Source organism: Dryobates pubescens, chromosome 21 (assembly GCF_014839835.1).
Source record: "Dryobates pubescens isolate bDryPub1 chromosome 21, bDryPub1.pri, whole genome shotgun sequence".
In the NCBI taxonomy this organism is placed as follows: domain Eukaryota; kingdom Metazoa; phylum Chordata; class Aves; order Piciformes; family Picidae; genus Dryobates; species Dryobates pubescens.
In genome coordinates this window covers 856,010-882,306 of record NC_071632.1, presented here as the reverse complement: position 1 = coordinate 882,306, position 26,297 = coordinate 856,010, and the positions used below count along the sequence as shown (strand labels likewise).

At 59.6% G+C, this 26,297-nt stretch overlaps 1 protein-coding gene across 1 annotated transcript in view; it reads right to left on the bottom strand.

Moving 5' to 3' along the window:
• Positions 1-23,589, bottom strand: part of RSU1 (Ras suppressor protein 1) — a 144,195-nt gene extending 120,606 nt beyond the window's left edge. The window contains exons 1-3 of the mRNA XM_054171273.1: positions 23,544-23,589; positions 23,214-23,325; positions 14,391-14,441 (exon numbers count right to left, since the gene is read on the bottom strand). Coding sequence (XP_054027248.1) covers positions 14,391-14,441; positions 23,214-23,322 — 160 coding nt within the window. The 5' untranslated portion in view covers positions 23,323-23,325; positions 23,544-23,589. The remainder of the gene's footprint in view (positions 1-14,390; positions 14,442-23,213; positions 23,326-23,543) is intronic.
• Positions 23,590-26,297: the final 2,708 nt, after the last annotated feature.

Below are 26,297 nucleotides of genomic sequence, written 5' to 3'. Positions count from 1 at the left end.
AAAGGTCATGAAGACATGGAATGTTACTCACATCCCATGGGGGAGGCAGAACTCAGCACACTAGCTCTGTCATGCATTCTGTGCAGCCAACATAAGAGCACTTGTGGAGCTGGAGTCATGCTCAGACTCATCTGACAAGGGCTCTGCTATGCTGGGAGGGAGGCAATCAGCTGCAGCAGAACGAAGGAGGAATTAGCAGCACACAACAGTTTCCATCTTGCATATTCATAGGCATGCTGATGTCATCCTTGGCAGCTGCCTGCAGAGAATCCTGGGCCCAAGTGAAGCATGCAGGACTTCATTTGCACATTCTGTAGCTCAAGGTTGCCCTTTGGCCCTCCCTCCACCCCCTGCAAGGACGGCCACCACCCCTCCTCACGCTGGGGATGCGCCACACAAACTTCTCTCCTGATCCTCAGCTCCTTCCAGGACCCAGCAGAGCAGCTCTGCAATCATCCACAGCAGCACTGCAGAGAGGAACACGTCCTGAGGAACCTGTTTCAGTCACCCACTGCCTGCTGCTGCTGTGCTCACCAAGCCATTTATCCACAGGCAGCTCTCATTTGGGAGCCAGGGAAGCGCTGTGAGCACCAGGAAGGCTCAGAAGAGCCAGGGGAAGGTGTGACACCTGGGGAAGGCAAAGGAGCAGCCTCCGCTGCTCGGAGAAGGAAGCTCAGCAGGCACTGCAGAGCCTGGAGAGAAACACCACAAAGCAGGGGCTGAGGGCAGGAAGGGATTCCTGGGCTGGAAATAAAGGAGCAAGGCACTGAAAGCACAGCAGAGCTGCTCACACACTCTGGGGTCTGCTGGCAGGGCAGCAAGGAGCAGCACGGAGCTGCACGGAGCCGCGCTGCTCAGCCAGCACGGGGACACCACCACGGACAGAGAGGCCTTCACTGCTGCCCAGGGCTGGAGAAACCACAGCACCAGCCAGGCCCTGGGGGCCATGGCACTGCCAGGGGGCAGCACCAGCCAGGCCCTGGGGGCCACGGCAGTGCCAGGGGGCAGCACCAGCCAGGCCCTGGGGGCCACGGCAGTGCCAGGGGGCAGCACCAGCCAGGCCCTGGGGGCCATGGCACTGCCAGGGGGCAGCACCAGCCAGGCCCTGGGGGCCACGGCAGTGCCAGGGGGCAGCACCAGCCCCTGGCTTGGGGTGCCATGCCAGTGCCAGGGGGCAGCACCAGCCAGGCCCTGGGGGCCATGGCAGTGCCAGGGGGCAGCACCAGCCCCTGGGTTGGGGTGCCATGGCAGTGCCAGGGGGCAGCACCAGCCCCTGGTCTGGGCCCCTTCAGCCAGCACTCAGAGCCATTTCTTCAAGCCTGTGCCACAGTCAGAGAATCACAGAGCGGCTCAGGCTGGGAGCTCCCAGATCACATTTTCTAAGCCCCTGCCAAGGGCAGGGACCCCTCTCTGCAGCTAGCTCTGTGATAGCTGAGCCCAGGCTTCAGCCCACTCTGCACTTCCAGCTGCAGCAGATACTGCTCCTAGCCAAGACAAACCCTGCCACAAGCTGCCCAGCCTCAGGCAAGCAGGAGCAACTCTCTCACCCCCAGGGTTACTGTGCTCTGCAGTGGTTTTGGCACAGGGCTCCAATGCAGAGTGAGTGGTGGCAGGGAAATGCTGTGCCTTTGGCCCCTGCAAACCAACCCTCCTGGTTCCCAGAGCAAGCAGACCTCATGGTCAAAAACTAAGCTCAAAACTAAGCCATCTGCCCCAGCCCAGCCCAGCCCAGCCTCCTCATCTCTGCTCTTCACCAGCTGCAACAGAACAATGTCACTTGGCTTGTCAGAGAACAGGCTCTGCAGTCAAGTGAGGTCACCTGGGCAGCATTCAGGAGCTTGGGAAATGCCACCTTGCAAAGACTCTGTACCTGGCAGGAGGACTTCCAGCAATTTACAACCTGCAGATACACATGGAGAAAGATCCTTCACATCTGGCTGGAAGAGACCTCCAGGCTCAGCCAGTCCAACCCCCACCCAGCACTGCAGGCTCAGCACCAAACCATGGCCCTAAGCACCAGCTCCACACACTGCTTCAACACCTCCAGGGATGGGGACTGAGAACCCTTCCAGGCAAGAAAGATTTCCTAGCATCCAGCCTGAACCTCCCCTGGGGCAGCTTGCAACCATTGCCTCTGCTCCTGTCCCCTGACACCAAGGAGCAGAGGCTGTCCCCTCCTCACTGCAACCTCCCTGCAGGGAGCTGCAGAGAGCAAGGAGGTCTCCCTCAGCCTCCTCTTCTCCAGCCATGGCACCAAGTGCCTCATCCAGGCTCTTCCTAAACACCTTCAGTGATGGTGACTCCACCACCACCCTGGGCAGCACATCCCAATGGCCAATCTCTCTGTCTGGAAAGAACTTCTTCCTAACCTCCAGCCTGAACCTCCCCTGGCACAGCTTGAGACTATGTCCTCTTGTTCTGCTGCTGGGTGCCTGGGAGAAGAGACCAACCTCCACCTGGTTGTGGGAGCTGCAGAGAGCAAGGAGGTCTCCCTCAGCCTCCTCTTCTCCAGCCTCAACCCCCCCAGCTCCCTCAGCCCCTCCTCTAGCCCAGGGGCTCCAGGCCCTTCTCCAGCCTGCCTGCCCTGCTCTGCACAGGCTCCAGCTCCTCAGTGTCCTTCCTGCAGGGAGGGCCCAGAGCTGAACTAGCTCTCCCTCACCCTCCCATTCTCCAGGCTTCCACACAAAACAAGTCCATCAGCTGCTGCAGGGCTCCAGAGATAAGTGAGGACACCAGAAATGTGTGCTAACCCAGGTCAGAAACCACTGAGCCTCAGAGAAAAGGAGCCCATGGGTGTGCAGCTGCCTTGCAACAGGAACAGCTCCTGCAGAGCCATGCAGCAAGCTGTGTGCAGCACTGCATCACATGCCTGTGTTCTCTTGTGATGCAGAACTGCCAGCAGCACAATCCGAGTGCACTGGGTCCGAAGAGACTCAGAGAGGGCCTCTTGTCCACCCCCCTGCGGCCAGCAGGGACAGCTCCAGCCAGAGCCTGCTGCTCACTGCTGCCATGCAGACAGGGGTTGGTGCCTCAGGCAGGGCAGCTCCAGCCTGCACTCCTCATGCCCTTGCAAAACAAAGCTCTGCTTCAAGAAAATGACTCTGCTTCCCCCTCCCAAGCTTCTCCAACCCAACACGAATTTAATGACAGCCAAAACGCTCTGCCATCTGCACTGCAGCAGGCAGTGCCTTCCAGGGAGAAGAGGCAGAAAAGCTGTCAAGGGGCTTTCATCCAGACAGTGGCTTTGAGGCTGGTGTGTAGGGATCTCCCTCTCCCTCCTGTGTCCTGTGCAGTGTCTTCACACAGCTGATTTCCTTCAGAGACCCCTGCACCAGGAATACATTTTCATTTGGCTTTGCTTCCTATGTGAACTGGAAGCACAGCTGAGGCCACTGTCAGCAGAAGCCCTGTGCTCAGACACCACCCCAGATCACAGAGTCATAGAATCAGTAAGGTTGGAAAAGACCTCAAAGGTCATCGAGTCCAACCTGTCTCCACAGACCTCATGACTAAACCATGGCACCAAGTGCCACATCCAATCCCCTCTTGAACACCTCCAGGGATGGGGACTCCACCACCTCCCTGGGCAGCACATCCCAATGGCCAATCTCTCCTGCTGGGAAGAACTTCTTCCTCACCTCCAGCCTAAACCTCCCCTGGCACAGCTTGAGACTGTGTCCTCTTGTTCTGCTGCTGGGTGCCTGGGAAAAGAGACCAACCCCCACCTGGATCCAACCTCCCTTCAGGGAGTTGGAGAGAGCAAGAAGGTCTTCCCTGAGCCTCCTCTTCTCCAGGCTAAGCAACCCCAGCTCCCTCAGCCTCTCCTCACAGGGCTGTGCTCAAGGCCTCTCCCCAGGCTTGTTGCCCTTCTCTGGACACCTTCAAGTCTCTCAATGTCCTTCTTAAACTGAGGGGCCCAGAACTGGACACAGGACTCAAGGTGTGGCCTGAGCAGTGCTGAGCACAGGGCACAATGACCTCCCTGCTCCTGCTGGCCACACTGTTCCTGATGCAGGCCAGTTCCACCACACAGAACCTGCCAGAACGTTTCACAAAGTTACAGAACGTTAGGGGTTGGAAGGGACCTCCAGAGATCACCCAGCCCAGCCCCCTGCCAGAGCAGGGCACCCAGGGCAGGGCACACAGAACACATCCAGGTGGGGATGGAAAGGCTCCAGAGCAGGAGACTCCACAACCTCTCTGGGCAGCCTGCTCCAGGCCTCCAGCACTCTCACACCAAAGAAGTTTCTCCTCATGTTGAGCTGAAACCTTCTCTGTTCCAGTTTGTCTCCACTGTTCCTTGGCTTATTGCTGTGCACCACCCATAGAGCTTGGCCCCCTCCCCTTGCCCCCCACCCCTCAGCTATTGATAGGCATTGATCAGACCCCTCTCAGCCTTCTCTTCTCCAGACTAAACAGCCCCAGGGCTCTCAGTCTCTCTTCCCAGGGGAGATGCTCAAGTCCCCTAAGCATCCTCCTGGCTCTCCCTTGGACTCTCTCCAGCAGGTCTCTGTCTCTCTGGAACTGGGGAGCCCAGAGCTGGACACAGGATTGCAGCTGTGGTCTCAGCAGGGCAGAGCAGAGGGGCAGCAGAACCTCCCCAGCCCTGCTGGCCACACTTTTCCTGCTGCAGCCCAGGATGCCCTTGGCTCTCTTGGCCCCCAGGGCACATTGCTGTCCCATGCAGAACTTACTGCCCAGCAGCACTCCAAGGTCTCTCTCCCTGGAGCTGCTCTCCAGCAGGGCAGCCTCTAACCTCTCCTGGTGCCTGCTGTTGTTCCTGCCCAGCTGCAGGACTCTGCTCTTGTCCTTACTGACCTTCCTGAGGTTTCCTGCAGCCAGCTCTCAGCCTGTCCAGCTCTGCCTGGATGGCAGCACAGCCTGAGTTTGGTATCATCACTGAACTTGCTGGGGCCACTCCACTCAATTTTTGGGGGGTATCATCTCAGTACAGCACTGTGCAATGGCTGAAAGAGGAAGCAGAGGAGAAGAGATAAGCAGCCAGAGAGCATGTGGGCCTCTGTCCCTTCAGAAGTCACAAGTGAGCTACATAACCATGCCAAGGAAGTGTCAGACAGCACCAGAGGGACACAGAACACACTGCAGCAGGCTGGAGCAGGCAGAGCGGCTGGGCTGGGCAGGGCAGGAGCTCAGCACAGAGCCACTTCTGACTGAGGCAGTCCTTAGGCTGCCTCCAACACATCCAGGTCTACACTACAGCCAGAAAGGGGACTTGCAAAGAGGACATTCAGAGGGAGGATGTGCACGAGCTGGACAAGTGGCCCAGGTGGAATTCCCTGCTCCTGCTGGCCACACTGTTCCTGATGCAGGCCAGGATGCCATTGGCCTTCTTGGCCCCCTGGGCACACTGCTGGCTCATGACTGACAGCTGCCTAACAGTGTGGCCAGCATCAGGAACAGTGTGGCCAGCAGGAGCAGGGAGGTCATTGTGCCCTGTGCTCTGCACTGGTTAGGCCACACCTTGAGTCCTGTGTCCAGTTCTGGGCCCCTCAGTTTACGAAGGACATTGAGAGACTTGAAGGTGTCCAGAGAAGGGCAACAAAGCTGGGGAGGGGTCTGGAGCACAGCCCTGGGAGGAGAGGCTGAGGGAGCTGGGGTTGCTTAGCCTGGAGAGGAGGAGGCTCAGGGGACACCTCATTGCTCTCTACAATTACCTGAAGGGAGGTTGTAGCCAGGTGGGGGTTGGTCTCTCTAGCACCCAGCAGCAGAACAAGAGGACACAGTCTCAAGCTGTGCCAGGGGAGGTTCAGGCTGGAGGTGAGGAGAAAGTTCTTCACCCAGCGAGTCGTTCGCCATTGGGATGTGCTGCCCAGGGAGGTGGTGGAGTCCCCATCCCTGGGGGTGTTCAAGAGGGGATTGGATGTGGCACTTGGTGCCATGGTCTAGTGATGAGGTCTGTAGAGACAGGTTGGACTTGATGATCTTTGAGGTCTCTTCCAACCTTGGTGATACTGTGATGAGGTACAACAAGGCCAAGTGCAAGGTCCTGCCCCTGGGTGGGGACAATCCTCCTTATCAGTGCAGGCTGGGGGTGATGAGATTGAGAGCAGCCCTGCAGAGAAGGCCTTGGGGGTGCTGGTGGGGGAGAAGCTGGACAGGAGCCAGCAGTGGGCACTGGCAGCACAGGAGGCCAAGGGCAGCCTGGGCTGCATCCAAAGCAGCTTGGCCAGAGCTGGAGAGAGGATCCTGCCCCTCTGCTCTGGGAAGACCTCACCTGCTGGGCTGTGGGATTCTCAACATAGCAGGGACATGGACCTGCTGGAGAGAGTCCCCAGGATGGAGTGCCACAAAGATGATCAGAGGGCTGAAGCAGCTCTCCTACAAAGGCTGAGTATTGGGAATGCTCAGTTTGGAGACGAGAAGGCTCCAGGGAGACCACAGAGCAGCCCTGCAGTACCTGAAGGGAGCTACAAGAAGGCTGGGACTGTTCATAAGGGCTTCTGGCAATAGGATGAGGGGAGAGCAGAGGTAGTAGAGCAGGGCAGATTTAAACTGGACATCAGGAAGAAGTTCTTTACTCTGAGGGTGGTGGAACTATGGAACAGTCTGCCCAGGGAGGTGGTGGAGACCCTAGGGACATACGAGTTCAGGCTTGCTGGGGCTCTGAGCAACGTGATCACGGTGGGGATGTCCCTGCTGACTGCAGGGGTGGTGGGACTGATGACCTCTGGAGGTCCCTTCCCACCCAGTGCTTTCTGTGGTTCTGTGGGTTTAGCAGCATAGTAAATAAGATCCAGGAGCCTCTGCAAGAGGTTCAGATCAATAAAGAGAGAAGGTTCTGTGCTGGTTGTGCAGAGAGAGCGAGAGAATTTAGAAGGAGACAGCAGAGCAAATCAGCGTTTGGCTGTGTGAGCAGGGGACAAAAGAGAAAGGTTTTGAAGAGTGCTGCTGGAAGGAGGCAGAATGTGGAAGGGTGGCAAAGGGGGGCAGCCAAAGCAAGGCGGTCAGTGAGACAGCATCAGAAAGTGAACTTACAACACAATTCAGGGGTGGACCTGGGAACCACTGCACAATCCAAATGCATCACCTCACAAAATCCAGAGGGCAGAGGATGACTAAAGCATTACACTGGAGAGCCAAGGAAGCAGCAGTGCAAAGAGCAGAGGAGAATAAAACCGCAGCTCAGAGGAAAGGCAACGCAGAGAAGGCTGGAGAGATAAAAAGTTTGATAACATTGAGCAAGGAACCAGAGCAGCAGAGCCGAAGGACAGGAACGAGCCAGCAGCGGCAGAGACCTTCGGAGAGTGCGGAAGGGCAGCACGGAACAAAGCCAAGCTGCGAGCGCGGAGCACCTCAGGCTAAGAGCGCTGAAGAGGAGAGCCAAAGCCGCGCGGCTGTCCACCAGCTCCTCCCAGGCAGGCCGAACCGCGGCGGCGGCGGCAGCCCCTTCCCCACCCCGCAGCGGCGGTGGCAGCCCCTTCCCCACCCCCCGCAGCGGCGGCAGCCCCTTCCCCACCCCCCGCAGCGGCGGCGGCAGCCCCTTCCCCACCCCCCGCAGCGGCGGCGGCAGCCCCTTCCCCACCCCCCGCAGCGGCGGCGGCAGCCCCTTTCCCACCCCGCAGCGGCGGTGGCAGCCCCTTCCCCACCCCCCCCCCCGCAGCGGCAGCCCCTTCCCCACCCCCCCCCCCGCAGCGGCGGTGGCAGCCCCTTCCCCCCTCCCGCGGCAGCTGAAGACACTTCAACAGTGACCTCTAATGGGCGAGCGCCACAGCTCCGGCGCCTGCCCCCCAGAGAGCCAGCGCCAGGCGCGGAGCCACGGCCACCGCGGGCGGCACGCCCCACAGCTGCCCCACAGCGGCCCCAGGAGCCACACAGCTGCCCCACAGCGGCCCCAGGAGCCACACAGCTGCCCCACAGCAAGTGACACTGACACAGCAGCACAGTGACCCCCAGCACTCCTACCTGCTGCCACTGCTGAGCTCAGCTCCAGCACCCCAGCCTGCTCCCCAGCTCAGGGCTTCCCCTCACTGCACTCCTCACTTACCTCAGCCCCCCTGAGCTGAAGCTCTTCAAGCAGCCTTCCTGCTCATGGCATAGTGCAGGGATTTTAACTGCAGAGTTCACCAGGACCCCAGGTACAGATGTTGAGTGTGAGCAGGATGTGACACTCTGCACACTTCCCTGCAGCTGGCCTGGCCAGCTAGAGGCCAGACCTTTCACGACCACTTCACCACTGATGGCCAAGGGGCTCCCAAAAGCTGCTTTGCAATGGAACAATGAGCCAGGTGTGAGCCACATCCGTGGCCAAACAGTGCTGGTCAGCAGGCAGCAACTTCTCTGCTGCCCACTGTACTCCAGCTCACCGACAAACCCAGGGCACAACAGGACTACAAGGCAGCCCCTGATGTCCTCTGCTGCCTGCAGCCCAGCCAGGTGCCAAGACACCCTCCTGTCCAAAGCTGGTCTGCATTTGATGACAGCATCCAGTGTGACACAGAGCTGCAGCCCCTCCTCTGGACTCACTCACCTATGCCAGAGCATGGGCTGAGTGCCAGAGCAGAACAGCAGGGCAGCAGCCCCTTCCTCTTCCTCACCTTGGCTCTTCAGTTCCCTACCTGTCCCCCAGAACCATCCATCATGACACCACCAACTGTAGCTGAAGAGGTATGAACAGAGTAGGACAAAGTTTAATTCAAGAGCTTCTATGACAAACTCCTCAACATGAAACTTCAGCAACCTCCTGACATTCCAACCTGCTGGAAACCAAGCCCAGCACAACCCATGGCTGGCATGGCCACCCCAGCACTGCCCATGGAGCAGTAACAGAGGAGGCAGCCTGCTGGCCCTGCAGGACATGCAGCTCCCAGCAGCACCCTTGGCACACTCCTGTCCTGCACAGGGCTGTCAGAAGGATCACAGGATGAGAGGATGTCAGGGGTTGGAAAGGACCTCTGGGGATCTTCCAGTCCAACCCCCTGCCAGAGCAGGAGCAGAGAATCCAGCACAGGGCACACAGGAACACATCCAGACAGGGCTGCAAAGGCTCCAGAGAAGGAGACTCCACAACCTCTCTGGGCAGCCTGCTCCAGGCCTCTGGGACCCTCACAGTCAAGAAGTTCTTCCTCATGGTGAGGTGGAACCTCCTCTGCTGCAGTTTCCACCCATTGCCCCTTGTCCTATCCCAGGGCACAGTGAGCAGAGGCTGTCCCTGTGCCTTCCTTCCTGACCCCCAGCCCTCAGCTATTGATAGACATTGATCAGATCCCTCTCAGCCTTCTCCTCTCCAGACTGAACAGCCCCAGGGCTCTCAGCCTCTCCTCCCCAGGCAGTGCTGCAGTCCCTGCAGCATCCTTGGAGCCCTCCCTTGGACTCTCTCCAGCAGATCCCTGTCCCTCCTGAGCTGGGGAGCCAGTGGCCCAGCTGGCAGTGGATTTCAGAAGGTAGGTTCCACTGGAGCTTGGGTGAAGCAACCTTAAGCAGCTGTGCAGAGAACAGGAGGAAGGAGCCATGAAGATGGCTCTGTGGCACAGGTGCAGAAGCCTCAGCAGTGCCTGAGCACACTGGTGGGGCAGGGTTTCTGCACAAGTATGTCCTGTGGCTCCAGCTCCTTCCTGGCCCTCTGGCACAGCTGCCCTCATTCCCACCACTGTCCATGTGAGAGTGATCCCCAGAGCAGGAGGGGAACAGCACCTGGGGGCTGCCAGCAAGTGACACAGAACAAAGACAGCTTGGTCACAGCTGCCAGCCAGATGCAGCAGGCTGCAGGTCTATCAGCCAGCCACTCCTTCCCACACGCTTCAGGAACACCTCTCAGGACTTATTTGGGTGTTAGCCACTGCCTTCAAAAGACAGCTGGGCCAGGGTCAGGCAGTCCCTGAAGGCTAACAGCACAGACAGGCCTGCCTCCCATCTTGCCTACTGACAGGGCTTCAAACATGCTGGGAGGTGCTCAGACCATCAACAGGAGCCCCTGGCCCACCTCTGCATTTAGTTCAGGAAACAAATACTCACCACTGCTCTGATTCAAACTTGCCACAGGAGAGCCCACAGCAGAATCATGCCAGGGCTGCACCTAGGCTGCTCCAGAGGGACTGCAGGGTAACAGCTGTGCAGCTGTCCCCAGAGCTCTGCTGCTGAGTGTGAAGCTCAGGAAGCTCTCCCCCAGCTGCAGAGCACCAACTCAGCTTGTTCAGAAGTTAACCCACAGCAGAAGCAGTTTGTTCAAGACTCCTCCAGTGTCATAGCACCAGCCAGCTGAAAACAACCCAGCCTTACATCCCCCAGAAAAACCAGTGTGGCTCTGAGCACTGCTGATGATGAAGAGGAGGCTGAGGGAGACCTCCTTGCTCTCTGCAGCTCCCTGCAGGGAGGTTGCAGTCAGGAGGGGACAGCCTCTGCTCCTTGGTGGCAAGGGCCAGGAGCAGAGGCAATGGTTGCAAGCTGCCCCAGGGGAGGTTCAGGCTGGCTGCTAGGAAATCTTTCTTGCCTGGAAGGGTTCTGAGGCCTTGGAATGTTGTGCCCAGGGCAGTGCTGGAGTCCCCATCCCTGGAGGTGTTGAAGCAGTGTGTGGAGCTGGTGCTTAGGGCCATGGTTTGGTGCTGAGCCTGCAGTGCTGGGTGGAGGTTGGACTGGCTGAGCCTGGGGGTTTCTTCCAGCCTGATGTGTTCTGTGATCCATACAGGTAAATGCATGAGCACCAGCACTTCAAACACTGCCTCCAGTTCTGGTGTCCCCAGCATGAGGACATGGAACTGTTGGAGTGAGTCTAGGAAGCCACAAGGATGCTCCAAGGGCTGGAGCAGCTCTGCTGTGAGCACAGGCTGAGGGAGCTGGAGCTGTGCAGCCTGCACAAGACTCTGGGGGAACCTCAGAGCTGTCTTACAGTACCTGAAGGGATCCTGCAGGAAGGCTGCAGAGGGACTCTTCATGAGGGTGTCTAGAGACAGGACAAGGGAGAATGGTTTGGAGCTGAGGCAGAGCAGGGTTAGACTGGAGCTGGGGAAGTTCTTCAGTAGCAGGGTGGTAAGACTCTGGCACAGGCTGCCCAGAAAGACTGTGGCTGCCTCCTCCCTGGGGGTGCTCAAGGCCAGGCTGCATGAGGCCCTGAGCAGCTGAGTCTAGGTGAGAGGAGTCCCTGCCCATGGCAGGGGGTTGGAGCAGCTGAGCTCTGAGAGCCATGCCAGGACTCTGTAAAAGGCAGACTAGAGAGATTACCAAAGCCCATGCCCCAGAGAGCCCCCAGGCATGAGCTGGCTTGGCAGAGCAGTGCTCCTCCCTGCTGCCAAAGCTTGCTTTCCTTTTAACAGTCAGCTGGCAAAAGGCTGCAGTGTGCCTGCACACAAACATGCACCTCCAGCCCTGCCAGGCAGCACTGCTCCAGACAGACATATTTACTCCTAACAGGAGGGACAGGAGGCAAGCTGAACACTCATCTGAAGGGCAGAACAGGAGCAGAAGATGCTAATATGACCTTAGTGCAGCATGTCAAGTGTCACTGCCACCAGCCTCCCAGTCATTTTAAGAACCATCTGCTAAGACAATTTATTACATAGCTCAGAAGATTAGGTCAAGAGTGTCAAAAATGGAATATGGCCTTGAAAATTAGCCTTTAAAAATCCTGTGCTGTCTGTTCAGGTGTCCACAGCCATCTGTGAAGCAGCAGTGAGTTCCAGACTTGCTGAGTTACTGCTCAGGAGCAGCAGTGGCTTTACCTCCCCACAGAATCAACCCAGAGGTAGCAATTACAAGGCTGACAGAGTGCCCTGGCTGACAGGAGGTGCACCTGCAGCCTGATCTGAGGGCTGCTGCAGCAGAAAGCAGCAGTCAGGAGCTGATGTTTAACAGCACACTTTGGGGCAATCCTTACCCTGGTGCTGCTCTGAACACTGAACTGTCAGCACTGCTCTCTGGGCTTCTCCTGGATAGAGTCAACCTCAACATATCCTCCTTGGACACTTCTTATCACCACATCTTCCTCCTCTCTACAGCTAAACTCAAGGCTCAGACACAGGTTATTTACTCAGCTGTTCATTCTGGAGCTCCTGTTGCAGCAGGCTCAGTTCTCAGCCAGCCATGCTGAGCACACCTGAAGGCTCCTTGCAGGACTTCCAGCCTGGCTTCTCTTCCTCAGAGCAGCAACCTGCTACCTGCCCAGCTGGCTGGGATTCAGCCAAACCCACCCCTGGGCTACATTTAGGATTCACAGTGGTGTCAAATACTATCATGGAATGGTAGAGGTTGGAAGGGACCTCCAGAGATCAAGTCAAACTCCCCTGCCAGAGCAGCATCACCCAGGGCAGGTCACACAGGAATGATCCAGGTGGGGCTTGAAAGTCTCCAGAGAAGGAGACACCTCCCACCAGCACAGGCTGCTCAAGGCCTCACCCAGCCTGGCCTTGAACACCTCCAGGGAGGGGACAGCCACAGCCTCCCTGGGCAGCCTGTGCCAGAGTCTCCCCAGCCTCACTGGAAAGAATTTCTTCCTCATCTCCAGCCTCCATCTGCCCTCCTCAGGCTTCAATCCATTGCCTCTCATCCTGTCACTACAGCTCTTGTCACAGTTCCTCCTCAGCTCTCCTGGAGCCTCTTCAGGAGGGCTGCTCTAAAGTCTCCCTGGAGCCTTCTCTTCTCCAGGCTGAGCAGCCCCAAAAACTCTCCCAGCCTGTCCCCACAGGGGAGATTCTCCAGCCTCTGCTCATCTTCCTGGCCCTGCTCCAATGGCTCCAAGTCCCTCTTATCCTGGGGGCAGCAGAACTGGACACAGAGCTGCAGGTGGGGTCTCAGCAGACCTCTCTGACCACAGGAGAGGTCTGAAGGTGCCAGCAGCCCTCCCAAAGCTGCAGAGAAAGCTGAGGTGGCTGGACACAGCTTTTGAGCAGGCCAGGTCCAGAGACAGGCAGCTCCTTGCAGTGACCCAAGGCAACAGAAAAGCCACCAGCTGAGTGGCCTTGGGACCCAGCTGCTCAGGGGCTGGCAGCAGATGCTGGGTGCCACTATGCCCAAGGCAGGTTGCCCTCCTCTCAGCTTCCAGCTATTCCTAAAGCCACAGCCTTCTACAGCAAGGCAGAGCCATCTATGTCACAGGGAACCTTCCCATGTTCCCTGGCTGACTCTGCCCCTGAACTCACTCTCTGCCATCAGCTGTGTGTGAGGTGGCTGCCAAGGGCACAAACCAACCAAGATTTCTGTGAAAAGCACAGGAGGGACGAAAGCAAACAGCAGGATGCCAGTGCAGAGGACACTGCAGCATCAGCAGCATGGCCTGCAATAGCCAGCTCCTGCTCCTCACACACACACAGCAACCACAGGGTTATCCATTTACTGCTAGGAAGCCCTGAAGCTACACTTTAACAGCCAACAAGCACCCAGAGGCTCGGTGCTTGTGTGCCAGGATCATTCTTTCCTCTGCAGCTGTGCTCAGGGCCCAAAGGGAGCTTTTCACACCAATGCAGAAGGTGTTTTAAATAACAGCATCCTACAGCTCCTGCAGCAAGGACTGCAGAGCTCAGCAGGCTGGGCTCTTGGGTTGCTGGGCTGTTTTCAGACACCTACACAGCCATGTCCTCAGCACACAGCCCCTTGACTGCTCCCATTCCCCCTCCCCACTGCATGCACTCTTAAAGAGCCCAGCTCCAGAAAGGGGAAGGCTGGAGGACACAGAAACCAGCTGGCACACAGAGGGAGCAGAACATCACCAGCACTCCTCTCTAGAAGATGCACAGCAACAGGGAGCAGACAAAACTCACTGCTTGCACTGCAGCACCCAAGGGCAGGAGATTTGCACAAGACACAGGTGGGGAAGCCTGAAGCACTCTCCTGCAGCACTCAGCCTGGGCTCTGCCCCCACTGAGCTGAGCCTCAGGCTGATGTTGCTCTCATTCACCAGCACCTTCCCTGAGGGCTTCTCCACCCTGGCAAGCAGGATCCACAAGGCAGTACCTGCAGGTGATGTGTGCACTAAAGCAAGAGACAACTTACACTCCAAAGATCTACCTGGCAGCAGCAGGCTGCCTGAGCTCCATGCCTCAGGCTGACACTCAGTGGGGCCTGGCTCACATTCTGGTTAGAGATAATCTGGATTTAGTTTCACTTGCTTCAGTCTAATCCCTCACCCACCCACCAGACCAGGAACTGCAGCACCTCTGAGGCACTTCAAACAACACTAACAGAGCCCCCAGAGCCCTCACCCAGACACAAGGACTTGAGAGCCGTGGTGGGGATGGATTTCTGCCTGAGCTGCTGGCAGCGATGGCTCTGCCAAGCACACTGCCCTCGGCTGCCAGGTCACACCCTCCCTGCTACTGCTTGCTAACCAAGTGCTCCCCCAGGAAGCCCTCCTAACAGCCACATCCACACCCCCAGCCCAGCAGGCCAGCCCTGGGCTCCTGCTCAGCTGCCTGCAGCGAGTGCCAGCCCAGCAGCACACTTACTTGTCAGCTTGTTGTGACTCAGGACCAGCTGCGTGATGTGAGACAAGGTAACTGCAAAGGAAGAGAGAGAGGGAGGTTAGCTCAGCAGCATGGCAGCCTCAGCCCTGAGAGAGAGGGCACTCTGCTCCAGCACCTCCAGGAGCTACCTCCAGGAGCTACCTCCAGGAGCTACCTCCAGGAGCTACCTCCAGGAGCTACCTCCAGGAGCTACCTCGTGCCCCACACCTCCCACCCCCCAGAGCCCTCCTCCATCAACAAACACCACAGAGGTTAGCTCAGAGGCAGTCCACAAGGGTCTGCTGCCTTAGGGACTGAAGCAGCCTGGTGGGCATGGGAGGGAGCTGGGCAGGGGGGAGCTGGGCAGGGGGGGAAGCCAGGCAGGGGGGGAGCTGGCTGTCTCCAGTCACCTCCCTGTCCTCCATGGCCTGAGCAGAGCTCCTAGGAGGATCTGTTCCACGCTCTGCCCAGGCACAGAGCTGATGCTGGCAGGTTGGCAGTTCCCAGGGTTCTCCTCTCCACCTTTCTCACCGTGGGTGGATCTTTCCCTTCTCCCAGTGCCCAGGGACTGCACCTGGCTGCCAGGACTGTTCCAGTGTCATGGGGAGAGGCTTGGCAACTCCATCAGCCAATTCCCTGGGGACTCTGGGGTGCATCTCATCATCTCCCACAGACTTGTGTCTGCTCAGGCTCCTCAGGAGGTCACAAAGCTTTCTCTGCCCCCAGCCTGGAGCACTCCTGGGGTTGTTGTGGCCCAGGTGCAGCACCCAGCACTTGGCCTTATTGAATCTCATTCAGCTGACCCCAGGCATGGATCCAGCCTGGCCAGGTCCTTCTGCAGAGCCTTCCTGCCCTCCAGCAGGTCAGCACTGCCACCGAGCCCGGTGTCATCTGCCAGCTTACTGAGGGTGCCTCAGGGTCCTGCCCCAGGTCACTGAGAATGACCTGAAAGAGAACTGGCCCAGCACTGAGCCCTGGGGAACTTACCCTGTGACCTCAGTCAGTCCTGATGGGTGACAAAGGATCCCACTGCACCTTTGACCCACAAAGCAGGAGCAACCTCCTGGAGTTCCCCAAGAGCCAGTGCAGGGCACTGCACCTGAGCAGGAATAACCCCGAGGGGCAGGACAGGCTGGGGGCACAGCTGCTGGAAAGCAGCTCTGTGGAGAAAGACCTGGGAGCCCTGGTGGCCAACAGGATGCCCAGGAGCCAGCAGCGTGCCCTTGGGGCCAAGAAGCCCAAGGGCATCCTGAGGCACATCAAGAACACAGCCAGCAGGTCAAGGGAGGCTCTCCTCCCCCTCTGCTCTGCCCTGGGGAGGTCTCATCTGGAGTCATGGGTTTGGTTCTGGGCTCCCCAGCTCAAGGACAGGGAACTGCTGGAGAGGGGACAGCAAAGGGCTGCAGAGATGCTGAGGGTCCTGGAGCATCCCTTATGAAGGAAGGCTGAGGGGCTTGGAGCTTCTTAGCCTGGAGAAGCCTGAGGAGGGACTCTCATCAGTGATGATCAACACTGCAAGGGTGGGGGTCAGGAGAATGGGGCCAGGCTTTTCTCAGTGGCACCCAGAGACATTCCAGCATCACCCTGCCAGGAGCAAGGCCTTAGGCAGCTGCACTCTGGGCCTACTTACAGCAGCAGGATTCTCAGTCTTGAAAGGAGCAAAGCTGCCAGCAGCCCAGAGACAGGCCTGCAAGCAGCTGGAGAAAGCAGCCCAGACACAGAGAGCCATTTGGCCACCCCCCAGGAATGGGAACCTGCTCCCTGAAAGTGACCTGTGTGCGAGTGCCAGGCTGCAGCTGCCTGCCACAGCCCACATGCACTGCTAACAGCTGACTCTGGCAGCCTGTGCTGGGCAGGGGCAGCCCTGAGAGCAGGGCACCAGTAGCTCTGCACACATGGCAGGCAGCAAGCACAGCCCTGAGGAGCACCTGAGGGCTGCAGGGGGCCTGGGGCTGCTCTGCCCTGGCTGCACAGAGCTATCACCAGCAGGGCTCACTGCTGGGGCTGCTCTGGCTGCACAGAGCTGAGACCAGCAGGGCTCACTGCTGGGGCTGCTCTGCTCTGGCTGCACACAGCTATCACCAGCAGGGCTCACTGCTGGGGCTGCTCTGCCCTGGCTGCACAGAGCTATCACCAGCAGGGCTCACTGCTGGGGCTGCTCTGCCCTGGCTGCACACAGCTATCACCAGCAGGGCTCACTGCTGGGGCTGCTCTGCTCTGGCTGCACACAGCTATCACCAGCAGGGCTCACTGCTGGGGCTGCTCTGCCCTGGCTGCACAGAGCTATCACCAGCAGGGCTCACTGCTGGGGCTGCTCTGCCCTGGCTGCACACAGCTATCACCAGCAGGGCTCACTGCTGGGGCTGCTCTGCCCTGGCTGCACACAGCTATCACCAGCAGGGCTCACTGCTGGGACTGCTCTGCCCTGGCTGCACACAGCTATCACCAGCAGGGCTCACTGCTGGGGCTGCTCTGGCTGCACACAGCTATCACCAGCAGGGCTCACTGCTGGGGCTGCTCTGCCCTGGCTGCACACAGCTATCACCAGCAGGGCTCACTGCTGGGGCTGCTCTGCCCTGGCTGCACACAGCTATCACCAGCAGGGCTCACTGCTGGGGCTGCTCTGCCCTGGCTGCACACAGCTATCACCAGCAGGGCTCACTGCTGGGGCTGCCCTGGCTGCACACAGCTATCACCAGCAGGGCTCACTGCTGGGGCTGCTCTGCTCTGGCTGCACACAGCTATCACCAGCAGGGCTCACTGCTGGGGCTGCTCTGGCTGCACACAGCTATCACCAGCAGGGCTCACTGCTGGGGCTGCTCTGCTCTGGCTGCACACAGCTATCACCAGCAGGGCTCACTGCTGGGGCTGCCCTGGCTGCACACAGCTGAGACCAGCAGGGCTCACTGCTGGGGCTGCTCTGCTCTGGCTGCACACAGCTATCACCAGCAGGGCTCACTGCTGGGGCTGCTCTGGCTGCACACAGCTATCACCAGCAGGGCTCACTGCTGGGGCTGCTCTGCTCTGGCTGCACACAGCTATCACCAGCAGGGCTCACTGCTGGGGCTGCTCTGCCCTGGCTGCACACAGCTATCACCAGCAGGGCTCACTGCTGGGGCTGCTCTGGCTGCACACAGCTATCACCAGCAGGGCTCACTGCTGGGGCTGCTCTGGCTGCACACAGCTATCACCAGCAGGGCTCACTGCTGGGGCTGCTCTGGCTGCACACAGCTATCACCAGCAGGGCTCACTGCTGGGGCTGCTCTGGCTGCACACAGCTATCATCAGCAGGGCTCACTGCTGGGGCTGCTCTGGCTGCACACAGCTATCACCAGCAGGGCTCACTGCTGGGGCTGCTCTGCTCTGGCTGCACACAGCTATCACCAGCAGGGCTCACTGCTGGGGCTGCTCTGCCCTGGCTGCACACAGCTATCACCAGCAGGGCTCACTGCTGGGGCTGCTCTGCCCTGGCTGCACACAGCTATCACCAGCAGGGCTCACTGCTGGGGCTGCTCTGGCTGCACACAGCTATCACCAGCAGGGCTCACTGCTGGGGCTGCTCTGGCTGCACACAGCTATCACCAGCAGGGCTCACTGCTGGGGCTGCTCTGGCTGCACACAGCTATCACCAGCAGGGCTCACTGCTGGGGCTGCTCTGGCTGCACACAGCTATCATCAGCAGGGCTCACTGCTGGGGCTGCTCTGGCTGCACACAGCTATCACCAGCAGGGCTCACTGCTGGGGCTGCTCTGCTCTGGCTGCACACAGCTATCACCAGCAGGGCTCACTGCTGGGGCTGCTCTGCCCTGGCTGCACACAGCTATCACCAGCAGGGCTCACTGCTGGGGCTGCTCTGCCCTGGCTGCACACAGCTATCACCAGCAGGGCTCACTGCTGGGGCTGCTCTGCTCTGGCTGCACACAGCTATCACCAGCAGGGCTCACTGCTGGGGCTGCCCTGGCTGCACACAGCTATCACCAGCAGGGCTCACTGCTGGGGCTGCCCTGGCTGCACACAGCTATCACCAGCAGGGCTCACTGCTGGGGCTGCTCTGCTCTGGCTGCACACAGCTATCACCAGCAGGGCTCACTGCTGGGGCTGCTCTGGCTGCACACAGCTCAGCTGTCAGCAGCAGGGCTCAGTGGGGATCACCCAGCAGGTCAGCTCACCCCATGCAGATGTAGCTCCCTAGTAACCTCTCTGTGATGCCACCAGGAGAGCTCCCAGATAGCAAGACACAGCTCCTTGGGGCCAGCAGAGCTCAGGTGCCTCATTAACATCACAGCCATTAGCATACAGGAGGTGTTAAGTCCATTTGCAGAAGGCACCAAACACCCTCCCAGAATCAGGGGCTCAGGATCCTGTCAGCTGCCAGAGCTCTCTGTGGCCCCAGCCCCACCAGTGCTTCACAGCAAATGAAGAGCACCCAACCAAGCTCTTTCCCCCTGGCCCCAGCACCAAGGCTTTCCCTCTGCTGCTGCCACACACTGCACTCAGCTTTATGTGACCAAAGCTGGTAAAAGGGAAGAAAAGCCCTCCCCAGGAGGAAGGCTGCAGAGCCCTTGCTGAACCAAGATAAGACACTGCCTGTCCCATCAGGGCAGCTGAGCACTGCAGCACCGCTCAGCACGGCCCCCAGCAGCCTGCCCTCCATCTGCCCTGCTTGGGCTGCCCCTGGAGAGGGCAAATCCATCACCAACACCTGATCAGCCATCCAGGCATGGCAACTCCTGAAGAGAGGATGCACCTCACCTACAGCCAGAGCAGCTCAGGGATGGAGCCACCAGAGCCAAGGAGCAGGTGGAGCTCACAGGACTTCATCCAGCATCCCCTCCCTGACAACAGCAGCAGCAGAGGGGTAAAACAACTCCTTAGCTCACAGCTTCCCCACTCTGATCACTTAAAGATACAGCAACTGCAGCTCAGGGGCTGGTCTCTGCTCCAGAACTGCTGATGACTGTTTGAAGTCCTACCAATAAAGGTCCCAAGCAGCAGGCACTGCGTGCTGGACTGCTCAGCCTGCAGCACATCACCAGGGCCACTGCCAGCCCAGCCCAGGTGCTTTGCAAGCAAACTTCTTCTAGTCCCTTCTCAGCATGGAATCAGAACCCTTCCACAGGGCAAGGACCTGCAAGCAGCTGTGCCTGGATGCCCAGGCAGAGCAGAGCTGGCTCAGAGAGGCTGTGACACTGCTCCCATTGCAGGCCAGCACCGGCACAGAAACCTTGCCCACCTCAGGCTGCTTCCCGGGGCCTGTGCAGCACCCTGGGGAGCTGAGGCACACAGCAGCTGCAACAAGGGATGTTTGTAGCCTCAAGCTAAATCTCTTCTCTGTAGAGCATCTTGGAAGAGTTTCCACATCTTGCATGTATGAAAGCCTCTAGAAGTCCTATCTGAAGGTCTGCAGTACATTCCCCTTGGTACTTTAGGGCAGCAGGAACAGAAGTGCCTGAAAATCCCAGCAGCTGCCCTGTGCTCGAGCAAGTCCCCCCCCAGACTGCAGAGAGAAGCCAGAGGAGGATCCTGCCTCAGCCCAGCCACACAGCCCCCTTCCCTTCTCTCCTCTGTCCCCATGTAACAGAGCTTTCTGTGGCCCATTCCAGCTGGCTTTGGTTCTTCGAGCACACAGGACAAGAACAGGCCTGCACCTGGAGGAGGAGGCTGAGCAGAGGCTGCCTTAGCTGCAGCAGGAGGCACTCAGGCTGGCAGTGGGGCAGGGGCTGGTCCTGGGAAAGCAAGGCCAGAGGGAGCAGCTCCCTGTCACTTATGGTCACTGGGGGAGGGGCACTCACAGCCATGAAATGAGGGAGACAAAACTGTCAGGGGCTACTGAACACACAGGAGTCTCCTCCAAGCTAGCAAATCCTTAAATGGCCAGAAACAGGGAAAACAGCACCAAAATGTTCTCTCAATAAGCTGAGCTTAGCCTTCTCCCTGAACACCTGCTGAACCACTGCTGAAGCCAAGATGCTGGGAAAGAACAGCCACTGGGCAGGAATTAGGACCACTGTTTTTAAGCAGGATCTTCCTTTCATGGCAAAACCAGAGCCTCTGCAAGGGCCAACCTTAGCATGGTGCTGAGGGATGCTCAGCACACCAAGGAGGGCAGGCACCAGAGAAAGCCAAAGGGTCCATTCTGCTCTGGAAAAGATCATGCCTCAGAGTCAGATGGCAGGGCTGGAAAACAAGCAAGTTGGACACCTTGTCAAACCCTGAGGTGCCCCTCAGGCATGGCATCTCTTCACCAAGGACACACTGGAGGGAGGCATTCCTTCTCCAGATGGAAAGTGGCAAATACCTTGGCCATAAAGCCACCAAACCAAAACCCCCAGCTGAAAATGCCTTCTCTGCAGGGTGCAGAGGCACTGTGGAAGACCAAGGAGGTCTACATTAACTGGATAGAAGCAAGTCATCACCTCCCCCTCCCAAGCCCCCACCTGAAAATGGAGAAGGCCCAAATCCCCACCTCAGTCCAAGTCACACAATGGGCACCAAGAGTAGCTGCACCAAGGCTTCTCTGGTGCAGCAATAACAACTCTGCACTTCATGCAGGGAGCTCCCTGACAGATAAGCTTCAGATGCTTAGTTAGAATCATAGAATGGGTTGGAAGGGACCTGTAAGATCACCTGGTTCCAACCTCCCTGCCATGGGCAGGAAGAACACCTCCTGCTAGACCAGGTTGCTCAAGGCCCCAGTCAAGGCTTTCAACACTTGAGAGGCTTGGAGCCTCCACAACTTCTCTGGGAGCCTGTTCCAGTGCTTCACCACCCTCATGGGGAAGACACTGCCCCTCACCCTGCCACTGCAAGCCAGTCACAGCCTGGGCTGCATCAACAGATGCCCTGCAAGCAGATCCAGAGAGGGATTCTGCCACTTTGCTCTGCTCTGCTGTGTCCAGCTCCAGAGCCCTCCACACAGGAAGGACCTGGACCTGATGGAGAGGGTCCAGAGGAGGGACACAAAAATGCTCAGGGGGTTGGAGCAGCTCTGCTATGAGCACAGGCTGAGGGAGCTGGGGGTGTGCAGCCTGGAGAAGAGAAGGCTCCAGAGAGACCATAAAGCAGCCTGCCAGGACCTGAAGGGGCTACAAGGCGGCTGCAGAGAGACTGTTTGCAAAGGCCTGCAGGGACAGGACCAGGGGCAATGGCTTCAAACTAGAGCAGAGCAGATTGAGATTGGATGTGAGGAACAAGTTCTGCACCAGGAGGGTGCTGGAACACTGGCACAGGTTGCCCAGGGAGGTGGTTGAGGCTCCATGGCTGGAGCTATTCCAGGTGAGGCTGGAGAGGGCTCTGGGCAACCTGATCCAGAGGAGGATGTCCCTGCTGAGTGCAGGGGGTTGGTCTGGATGAGTCTTCCAGCCCAGACCATCCTATGATTCCAAGCCCTTGTTAAAAGTCCCTCCCAACTCTCCTGTAGCCCCTGCAGGTACTGGAAGGCTGCTCAGAGGTCTCCCCAGACCCTTCTTGTCTCCAGGCTGAACAACCCAAAGTCCCTCAGCCTGCCTTCATAGGAGAGACAGAGAGCAGCCTGGCATCAGGGTAAGCCTGCAGGCCAAACCCCAAACAGGCTTTGCACAATAAAATGGGTTTCAGCTTTAGCACTGCTGGTGTTAGCTTATCTGCAAGGGATTAGTTCTGAGAACAGGGCTGCAGTTAATGCCAGCTAAGCACTCCTTTGTCTCAAACAACTGCTCCTCCAGCAGAAATACACCAAAACTCTGTGTAGCCTGAGCTGTGGCCACTGCAATTGCCCTGAAACCCACACACAACTCAGAACCAGGCACAGAATGAGTTCAGGATGAAAAGTGAAGCACACAACCTAGTCCTGCAAAACTGGCCTTGGGTCTCATCCCTCACTGCTGTGACTGATGAAGCTTCAGCCTGCTGCCAGCTCTGCAGCCCGTGTTGGTGGTGGACATCAACCTCATCCCCTGAACTCTTTCCATGGGGCAAGAGGAGCTCTCTACACTCACTCCTGGCTGCTCTCCAGTTTTACAAGCACGGCAAAGAGCCGAACAGGACATGGCTCCAGTTTCCACTACGCTGTTTCAGGTTGGGCTTTCCTTTCCTCACATCATGCACCTAGGGCAACCCCAGGCTGTGGCACACTGCAGCCAGGCACAGCTTGGCCTGCACGTCAGCTGTACCCTAACCCCACCTGCACCCTCAGCCACAGCACCAGCAAGGCAAAGTCACCCCCTGGGTGCTGGGTGGCTCTTCACCTACATGTTCTGCAGAGCTGGCTGACTCCTGCAGGTGAGCTACAGCAAAGACAGTGTACCAGTGACAGCCCTGGCACTAGGCTGGCACAAGGATCCCGCGGTACCCAGGGCAGGCTGCTCCTGTACCCATCACAGCACCAGCTCCCTCTGCTTCAGAGACCAGCCCTGGGGCTCCAGGCCACCGTCACCCCGCCCCTTTCAAAAGCCAGCTGGAGAGGCTGCTTGCCTCGGCTGCTGCTTCGGCACCGAGGACAGGCGGCAGAGAACCCTCAGCGCCGGGAGCCAGACGGCAGCGGGGAGGGGCTGGGATCGCTCGGGGCCGCAGACAGTGCCGGGCACGGCCGCGCTCCCCACGCCAGCCCCTTCGGCACACCCCCACGGCTCGACAGGGAGCCGCCCGGAGCCGGGAGCTGAGCATGGCCCCCACGGGACGCGAAGCTTCCCCGGGGCCCCGCTGCCCAGGGCTGCGAGGCGCCGCCGGCTCGGCACAGCCTCGAGTCGCCACCGGCGCCGCGGCAGCAGCGGGAGCGGCCCAGCCCGGCGCCGTCCCAGGACAAATAAGGAAGTTTCCGCGCTCGGGCCGCCCGCCGCCGGTACTTACAGAGGCCGGGCACGTCCAGCATGTTGGAGATGCCGCGGTCGCACATGTCCACCTCGGGCTGGTTCTTCTCCCTGCTTTCCTCCACGATCTTCTTCAGCGACTTGGACATGGTCTGGGCGGGGCAGAAACGGGCACCGTGAGACGGGGACGCAGCCGGCCGGGGACCCACCGGAACAGCGCGGGGACCGCAGGCAGCGAGCCCGGCCCGCTCCGCGCCGCCGCGGCTCCTGCCGCGCCGCGCCCCGACCCCCGGCACCCTCCCAGCCCCTCGGAGCCCTGACGGCGCAGCCGGCGGAGGGCCGGGCCCGGCGCTGCGGGCCGGGGACTCACCGCAGGGTGCCGCGGCGGCGCTCGCTCTGTCCGGCTGTCGCTCCGGCTGTCGCTCCGGTTGTCGGTCCGGCTGTCGGTCGCTCCCCGGCTCGCTCGCTGCCTCAGGCAGGCCCCGGCCCCGCGGGCGGCCCCCGGCGGCTGCACGCCCTCGCCACGCCCCGCCAAGCCACGCCCCCAGCCGGCCCCGCGCGCAAGCGCGCCACTTTTCCCCGGGAAGCGGGGGCGCCGCCGTGCCGGCCGGGGCCGCCGGGCCAATCAGCGCGCCTCCCGGTACGGGCCCGCCGGCCGTTGGCTGGCGGCGCCGGAGGAAGAGTCGCTGGCCAATAAGCGTCGGCGAGAGCGCGTGCCAGGCCCCGCGGCGCTGGCTGCCGCTGGCGCCACCGCGGCCTCGGCGCATGCGCAGAGCAGACGCTTCAGCTGCCCTGGGGCCCCGCCCCGCCCCTCCTCAACCCTCCCCACCGCGCCCTGCCCCGCCCAACCCCGCCTTACTCCGCCCCTCCTAACCCCGCCCCGCCTCCCCCCTCGTCACCCCGCCCCTCCCCGCCTCCCCCCTCGTCACCCCGCCCCTCCTCGCCCCTCCCCGCCTCACCCCTCCTCACTCCTCCTAACCCCGCCCCTCCCCGCCTCACCCCTCCTCACCCCGCCCCTCCCCGCCTCACCCCTCCTCACCCCGCCCCTCCCCGCCCCTCCCCTCCTCACCCCGCCTCGCCCCGCCTCGCCCCGGTTCCCGTTTTCAGGTGCGTGTGGGCTGCGCAGTCCGCCCCGGTCCCCAGCCGTGCCCATGCTCTGAGCACCTGTTGAGCAGGTTGTCCCCATGGTGCCGGGGCCTCAGCCTTTCACCCAGCACACGTCCATGTGTTAGCATCACCAGCAGGAGTCAGAAACTCGCTCTCACTGCCATGCCACAGGTGTGGAAGCAGAGAGCCCTTCGTGAATCATTCAGGGGTTGTCGAGTCCAGCCGCCAGCCCTCCTCTACAAGCTCGGCCCCAGCGCACGGCCCCAGCGCACGGCCCCAGCGCACGGCCCCAGCGCACGGCCCCAGCGCACGGCCCCAGCGCACGGCCCCAGCGCACGGCCCCAGCGCACGGCCCCAGCGCACGGCCCCAGCGCACGGCCCCAGCGCACGGCCCCAGCGCACGGCCCCAGCGCACGGCCCCAGCGCACGGCCCCAGCGCACGGCCCCAGCGCACGGCCCCAGCGCACGGCCCCAGCGCACGGCCCCAGCGCACGGCCCCGTTCGGGTTAGGACACGTGTGAAATGCCTGGAGGCCAGGCCACCTGCTAGCCACCACATCTTGGCGAGGGGCTCCCTGTGCACTGCAGGACACTATCTAGAAGGCTACAAATGATGCCCACAGACGCCCAGGTGCTGGCTGGGGAGGTGCCCGCGCTGCCATATCCACGGTGAGCAAATCATAGCCTGGCCTGCACAGCCATCTGCTGCCTGTGGTGTGGAAGTGTTTCGTTGCTCCCCACTTGACGATCGTGCTGCCTCTGCTCTCTGCTGTGGGCTTTGTTGTGTTCTCACCATCCAGCTGAGTTCCTTACCCTGCTGTTGTGCAAACAGCTCAGCTGCCTAACCCCACACCTTCCATGTGACCTCCTTTGGCTCTGGCCTTAGCAAACCTTTCACCTGAGGAAATGCACTGGGAGTGCCCTGCTCAGGTCTGCACTGGGCTTGACAAACAGGACTTGCTCTCAAGCTTTCCTTTTAAAGCCTCTCAGCTCCTTGAGAAGCACTAAATGCCAGCTGGATGAGGCATGAGGTACTTGTCCCACACTGTCCCAAGGTCAGGTCTTGAAAACTTATTTTTCAGGGTTTTGCATCAGGAGTCATCACCCTCATGGGGACTCCCTCTCTTCTCCTCTGCCACCTCTTCCCAGTGCACCCAGTTCTTCTGTAGCCCCTTTGAACCCAAACAGCCTCAGCTCCCTCTGTACCTGAGCCAGTGCCTGGGAGCTGGCTGGGAGCTTGCCCACGTGTGCAGGAGCTGAGCCACATCTCCAATGCAGGTCCTGCCACGCTATCCGGGTGCTGACTGCTTGCTTAGGGGCCAGCTGTGGAACACCCTGGTATCTGACAGATTGGTTCTGAAGTTGCCACTTGGCCTAATGTGTAGGGATCTGAACTCTGTGGAGAGGCTGGCATGTGCCCTCTGCCCTTAGGACAGTAGGCTGAAGGAGGGGACTGAGCACGGCCAGGGTGCCCTGTGCTGGGGAGGGGTGGGACACATTGCTCCTGCCACTGGCTCCCTCCAGCCTGCTCTGGCCTGGCAGTGAGCGCAGGACATGCCTCCCACTGACCCCTCTTATGCTGCCCTTGATCTGATTGTCCTACAGAGCTCTTCTGACCAAGGAAATGAGGGGTTGCAGTGTTATTCTATTTTGATCCCTTTATTTTCCCTCTCCAAGAAGAGCTCTGAAAGCAGTCAGCATCAATGCAGGGTCAGTGCCTAATCTAAAGGAGGCACCACAGCAAGATGCCCCTGCAGAGACCCTTCTGCACCGCTGAGCACTGCTGCTGCCACGGTCCCATCAGCCTCAGTCCTGTGTCACAGCTGCCACACAGAGGTTGTTTTGATGATCTTTGCCTTACAAAACCAAACCTCTAGAATGTGGCCCCTGGCTCTGTTATCAGCTAACCAGTGTTTTAAACATCCTTGCCAGCAATCCTGCATCGCTGCTGTGCTGTTCTCAACAGCAGCCAGTGCTGTGAATTTTTGCTACGTTTCATTTCGGTCAGCACTGCAGAA